Source organism: Micropterus dolomieu, linkage group LG08, assembly GCF_021292245.1.
Source record: "Micropterus dolomieu isolate WLL.071019.BEF.003 ecotype Adirondacks linkage group LG08, ASM2129224v1, whole genome shotgun sequence".
Taxonomy (NCBI): domain Eukaryota; kingdom Metazoa; phylum Chordata; class Actinopteri; order Centrarchiformes; family Centrarchidae; genus Micropterus; species Micropterus dolomieu.
Window position 1 is genome coordinate 14,316,939 of NC_060157.1, and position 7,016 is coordinate 14,323,954.

General features: G+C 43.8%; 1 protein-coding gene across 2 annotated transcripts in view; it reads right to left on the reverse strand.

The window, feature by feature from the left end:
• LOC123975879 (zinc finger and BTB domain-containing protein 46-like) overlaps positions 1 to 7,016 on the reverse strand; it is a 39,042-nt gene that overhangs the window by 28,378 nt on the left and 3,648 nt on the right. For both annotated transcript variants that reach the window (XM_046057678.1, XM_046057677.1), the window contains exon 2: positions 6,709 to 7,012. In XM_046057678.1, the coding sequence (XP_045913634.1) occupies positions 6,709 to 7,012 (304 nt within the window). The remainder of the gene's footprint in view (positions 1 to 6,708; positions 7,013 to 7,016) is intronic.

Sequence of the window (7,016 nt, forward strand, 5' to 3'; positions counted from 1 at the left end):
ATCATCCAATGCTCCTCATATGATCTCCTTTTTAAAGATGGAATAGAGCATTAGAATAAAGCTGAGCTGAGTTATAGAGGATCTCTCTCTCTCTCTCTCTCTCTCTCTCTCTCTCTCTCTCTCTCTCTCTCTCTCTCTCTCTCTCTCTCTCTCTCTCTCTCTCTCTCTCTCTCTGATTTACAAAGTAATCAACAACCGCAACCCTTAATATATCTGTATATAGACATTTAGGGTATGTGATGAAGTTTGAAATATGTGTTCTGATGTGTGGGGGTGGGGTTTTTGCTATGGGGGTACTGCTGTGAATGTTCAACCACAGAAACCTCCTGACCCACCCACCCCGGTGCAGTGCCAACAGGACATCCTGTCAGGGTGCATTCTGGGTAGTTTAATTCTTAGACCTGAGTGATCAATGCCAAAAGATGTGTGGTATGTGTAGACAAAGTTTAACCACATACATTTTGAAGTGAAATGTAGGGATTGAATTGCACGCATCATGAATTTGACATTTGCAGGTGTTACATGTGTTTATATACTTGCATGTAAGTTAGTAGGTGTGTATGTATGTGTGTGGGCCACAGCTGACTAAAGTGCACACATGGGCCCAACCCAGGTGCACTCAGGGTGAGATGGCTAATCTTTAACCCCCCCAGCAACATATACACGCACAAACCACAAACACACACTCCTCCTCCGTTTCTCCACCCAGCAATCCTTCTCCGGCCCTTTTCCAGGGGCAGGAGGTGGAGAGGTGGGGGGCGCTGACGTTTTGGAAAAAAGCCACGGTCAGGAGCGGGGAGGGGGCAGCTTCCTGTCCAAAATGGCTCTTTTAAAGCCAGAGAAATATAAATAGAGCAGGTGTCAGTATTGAGAACCGAGTGTGCTGTGAGAGAAAAAGACAGACAGCAAGAGTGTGAAAAATTTGTGTGAATGTGTGTGTGTGTGTGTGTGGTGTGATGGCGTGGTGGAGTTGGAGAAGGGGTTTTTAGCTGGTGGACTGCCCATAATGTCCAGCAGGATGTGAGGTCAGATGACAAAGATGGTTGGTGGGCGGTGAGAAATGATTGGTTACCACGGTGATAATGGAACTTTTTTTAAAGAAACGTAGTGGGGGACCGAACAGGAGGCTGACACGAGAGAGAAAGAGGAAAACAGGGGAAAGAACAGCATTTTAGTGTTCCTTGACAACTGTATGTGTGCAGGGCACAAAAAAGGGGAAGGGGAGGATGGAGGGAGTAGGGAAAACTGAGGGAGGTGGAGTGAGCAGGCCACAAAAGTCAATAGGGTGGGAGGAAAGGGCTGAAATCATCTGTGCAGTCAGAGGACAAAAAGGCAGAGCAAGAGCGGTGGGGGAGGCAGAGCGAGACATGGAGAAAGGCCTGGAGTACAAAGACAGCGAGAGACAGAACTGATAATAGACTGACTGCGGAAAAAGTGAGAAAGATGAACCAGGAGCCACAAAAAATGAGAAAGACATGGCCAAGAAAATACAGGGGAAGAGGCCTCAACACGATGTAGGTATCTAACCCAGTGTGTCAAGCACCAAGCCACGAATAAAGGGGTTAAAAATTAAGTCCACACAGTCTGAAATATTAAATCTATTTTGGTTTTTAATGAAGGAGGAGTGAATTAGGGAGGAAATATGAGAGTAGATTATTAAACCGAGAGTGAGGAAGAATGGAGAGAAAAAGTGGAGAGGTGTGCGAGGGGTGAGGGGGTTGAAATCTGTTCACGGTGTTTTAAATATTAAACCTATTTCAAGTTTAATGAAGTGCAAATACTATGGGGAGAGTCTTAACTGGAATACAGAGAGGAAGGGGGCGAAAGGGGGATCCGATTCATTATTTCAAGTGTTCACCTTTAGACTGCCGAGACTTGGGGAGGGGAGCGCAGGGAGCGAAAGAGAGAGAGAGGAAAAGAGAAAAAAAAGAGAGAGAAAGTTTATGCGGAAGTGCAAACTAGAGGGCATTTCTGGCAGCGCCTGTCTGAGGGCCCCAGGTGAGTCCAGGAGGCTCCGGAGGGCCAGAGGATGAAGGTCTGAACTCAAACAAGCCAAAACATGCAGGGCTAACTGTACCGCTCCCAAGCTCGCAGGAATAAACAGGAAGAGGTTCTATGGAAAAATGATTTCACTTTTTTGTATCTCTCTGTGGGCATGTGTAAGTGTGTCAGTGTGTGTAAGTGAGTGTGTGTGTGTATTGGTGGTTGAGGAGGGAAACTCTGAGGCCACAGAGAGGCGAGGAAGAGAGTCAGATAAAGATGTTGGATTTCTAAAAAGATTCTCGATGTAATCAATGTGCAACAGCTAGAGGGAAATGGAAAGAACAGCCCACGTGTGATTGAACTGTTCACGTCTACATAATCAGATGCTCTAAGCTGTGTGTACGTGTGTGTGTGTGACAGTGTGTACATCATACTGGCCATGTACCGGATTGCCAAAATCCCCCAAGCTGCCACTAAAGGTCACCATGTGTGTCTGTGTTTCTTTTTCTAATACCAGCGAAAAAAACAAACAAAAAATATTTCCAGTTCTGTTATTATGTGGGATAAAGATCAAATTGTTGTTTGCCCCAAGTATAAAAGAAGCAGTCAATCGTTATCTTGTGTTTTTACCAGCTCAGGCTTCTCAGCAATCTGAGAGTGAAGGTGGCACAGAGCGAACGGTTTCTGCCTCCAAAACAGCATATCTTTTGAAGAGGTGATACCTAATTTAATAAAATAAATACGGTAATAGCATTGACTTTTACCGAAAAACATCAGAAATTTGTGAACAATCTCAAGTTTCTAAAACTTGTTTTGTACTTTCAACAGACCAAAAGAATCTGCAATTTACAATCAAACAAAACAGAAAAAAGCAGCCCATCCTCACATTTGAGAAGCTGGAACTGGGCAAATGTTTGCCGTTTTTGCTTGATAATTGATACATGGATGACAAGAGGAAAGGCTGATATGAGGCATCAAAGAAAAATATAGTGAATTCTTTTAAAAAGCTTGATGCTTGATTTTCAAAACACTCTTGTCTTTGATTTGCAGACGCGTTTTAATCCAGGTCTGGAAGAAGCAGCGGGGGGGGGCAAACTAAAAATAATTCCAGGTAATTATTTCAAGGTTTACGACATAAGCAGGCGGGAGAAGAAGAGACTATTTAAAACTCCCCTCCTGAAAAATTGTCACCTCTAATATACTATTGTGCCGGAAAAAATATACACACACGATCAAATGACTGGAATGCAAGCGGTGCTGATTTCTCTTTCCTAATTCACACGTGAGATTTAAAATATTTGTGTCAGCAGACAAGGTGAGCGGAAAGAAAGAGTGAGATCAAGCGTTAGCAAGAGACAGAAGAGGAAGTTGAGTGCTTAGTGGCCTCAATAATGACATCAAGTGAACACAGCAGATGTTTGCAAAGGAAGGGGATGTAAAGAAAACAAATCCTGATTCCTGCAGCTGTTTATGTCAACACAGGCACACAGCATTTTCATACAAGCGCTTTGAAACGGCTCTGCGCTAATATGCTGAGCCTTTACACAGCCATATATTATCCTTATATTACTGAATAATCCAGCAAAATCCTCAGTCAAGCAGCCCCTGTGTTGTATGTAATATAAGCGTTTCTAATAGTAAAGCATGGCCACCGATCACAGATGAATGAAAATATGAGAGAGAGAGAGAGAGAGAGAGAGAGAGAGAGAGAGAGAGAGAGAGAGAGAGAGAGAGAGAGAGCGCACTTCTCATCAATAAAGAATGAAGCAATTAAACTCATCTCAGACTGAAGGTGCCCTCTCTCCTTTATGCCTACTGTATTCCTTCATGCAAAGCAACAACTGGACTTCATGAAACAACATCCCCACCACACATACACACACACACACACGCAGTAACACTATGTTTGTTCTTTCATGTTTAACTTCAGTAATCCTGCATCCCAAATGCTAAAATTGACCTTAATAGTAAAACTAACCCTAATCTGTTGACCTACAAATGATCAGTTATGTAATCAACTATATTATCCTGAATGTTTTCAACAATGTTCAAACCCAGAGAAATCCGGCATTTTATTCGCTGAATTTCACGCCATCATATCCCCTTTACCCACTCTGGTTGCTATTACTTCCTGGGAAGTACAGGACACGTCAGAGAGCGGGGAAGGAAGTCTGCGAACGTGACTAAACGTGATGTGAATAAAATTTTAACGCGCCACCTCGCCCGTGAACATGCACGTGACTCAGGCACGTGACATGCCTGAATCACATCAGATAGATTTTCACCTGCTATGGTGGTTGTTTATTAACAGTGAAGACATGAACAACTCCCATGATCCCACGCTACTTCACGCCGTCATCAAACTACTCTTTTGTTATTGTTTTGGTGTGAGAGACCCCCAGCGGCAGAAATGACATCCTGTGCGTTTAATAGAGTAATGGCTGCATTCCATTTAGGTGTGTCACATTCAGGGTCCTGGTATTGTTGAGCCTGCAGTATTACTGTCATGGCTTACTGGGACACTTAATGGAACAGGACCACCATTAGCAGAGCCATCGTTAGTCTTATTAATTGGCATACATCATCAAAACAGTGCAGTGTGGGCCTGCTATTGGGAGGGATAATCCAACAACCGCAGCCTTTGGACATTTTATATATATATATATATATATAAATGCTCAATAGAATTAGGCATAATAATGCCTATTTCCTACTTTTTATTTTAATCCCTTGGTTCTTCCATATGCCCGTAATTTGGATCTTCTACTGCAGGTGACAAAATCCAGACTTAAGGAGACTTAAGACTTAAGTAGACAAAACCTCAGAAGCCCCCAGAGATCAGGTGTACTTTTGAGCCTGTCTTAAAAATCTTTCATTGTAAGAACTTATTGGCATCACAATCACAACCAAATCATTACACCACTCCCATGTTCAGACTCCATTTATGACCTCATTAAACCTGTTCAACAATCCCCCATACCTCCGTTAAACCCACAGGAACCACTGACTCAACACACAATAGTGAAACATATCCTGGTTGTCATACACAAACGTCATGTAAGCCCACTGGTAACATGATATTTTACTGCTAAATGACAAGGTCAGCCCTCTGAAGGAGACCCAAATAGTTGATGACCTCATGATACAAAGACTCTTGTTCCCCCCATACCCCGTGCTTCTTCATTGTGAGCCCAGTCCCGAAACCCAGTTGAAAGTGGGGATAAATGGATGTCTTTTGGCTAACTTCAGGTGAGCCTACACCAGCAGCAACACTAGACTTCCTCTAACCTTGCAGTGAGAAAACACTCTCTTGGTAATGGCTGCTTCACCTCAGCCAAACTAAAACTCTACCTTCCACCACAGTACAAAACCATAGAACTGGCCAACAGGCTTAATAGTGCCATTTACATTGTAAGTGTATGCGGTAGTACATGTGTGTGACTCTGAAGCTCAACACAAGATGTCCTTGCGCAACATAATAAGGTCAGACTGCAGGTCAGAAAATCTGGGACTTAAGACACTTGGAGCTAAGCAGACAAACCCTCATAAGCCTGATGGTCTGTCTTCTCCGCCTTTCTTTTTTTGTCTCTGTTTTTCTTCTCTTTCGCATTACCCCCTCTCATCTACCTCTCCCTAAACCCCAGAGAGAGAGAAGGGGGAGGAGCCTGTGATGGCGAGGGCGCACTGGTAATCCGTGCAGTGACCCAGGTCAATTCAATTATCCTGTTTTCTTTCGCTGCGCGACGTGTGTGCCCATTTCGCAGCCAACTCCCTTAATGCACCCAGGATTAGCTTCTCTTACTTTTAATGATCTACCTATCGACGCCTTGGGCCTACCAGTGCGTTTGCACACACGCAAACACACACAGTTAAGTGTTTTCCATGTATAAGTTTTGAGTGTAAAGGAATTTGCTAAACAATTTGGCATGGCTGAGGATCAAGAGATTCTTTCTCAAAATAAATATATGTGCTTGAGTGTGTTTGTGTTTTTCATTTTGTTGTTTATGTGGGAGTGAGAGTTACATAAACTTCAGTAAGAAGAGGATTTATTATCCACCTGCATTTACCCAGGCTTCACCTCACACCTCCAAGATTTGAGATAATCATCTTAGGCCTAACACATTAGTGTAGAAGCTCGCTAATCTCCACCCCGGAGGAGGAAAAGAGGTCATTTTACACTAGTAAACTGTGCGCTTATCTGACACGCATAGAAATATCCAAGCAGGATTCAAAGACTTAAGAGCATATGTACTGTGAAGTGTCATGCACACTGCAACAAAGCAGTCTGATCTCTTGGTTTGAAAGCACAGACAAATTAGATTCTAGTTACCTAATTAACTAATCTAATCTTACTCACTAATTACTCACAGGATAACTAAGAAGGTGCCAACAATACAAAACTGCAGCAACTCTGGGGGACTCTAGAGCCTCAAAGTCACCAAAGAAGCACTGCAGAGTCGTGTGCAGGTCTTATTTTGGCCTGCGTCCATCCATATAATTTTGAGAACCTGTTGTTGTGAAACTAAACTAATAATCTAACCAACAAATCCACTCTAAAAACAGTATTCAGACTTTAAAAGACTTGGCTTGCTTTCACGATTGCTGTGAGATGACCCAAATCGACTGCACTGTCAGTTTTGTCTGCGTCACAAGAAAAATATGCAGTAGCTCTTTCCAAAGACAGGAGACAGAAAACACTATAAGAAGCAGGTTTTTCAGTCATACCTGGGATTTCCTGTCCGTTGTAGTTCCATCCAGCCACAGCCAGCATGGAGGGCAGGGGAGATCCAGGCCTACTGTCCCTGTCTCTCTCCCTGTCCCGCTCTCTATCCCAGTTCCTCTCAGCCTGCTGGGTAATATGTCTGACCGTGTCCTTGTTCTTCCTGTTCTTCCTCCGCCCTGACCCTGATAGGGGTTGCCAGGGACCCTCTCCACCTCCTCCAGCAGCCCCTCCAGCCCCTTGTTCCCCCTGGCTCTGGGCTGCCCCTCTGGGAGTGTCCCGGGGATGAGAGGAGGAGGCAGGGGACACCTGT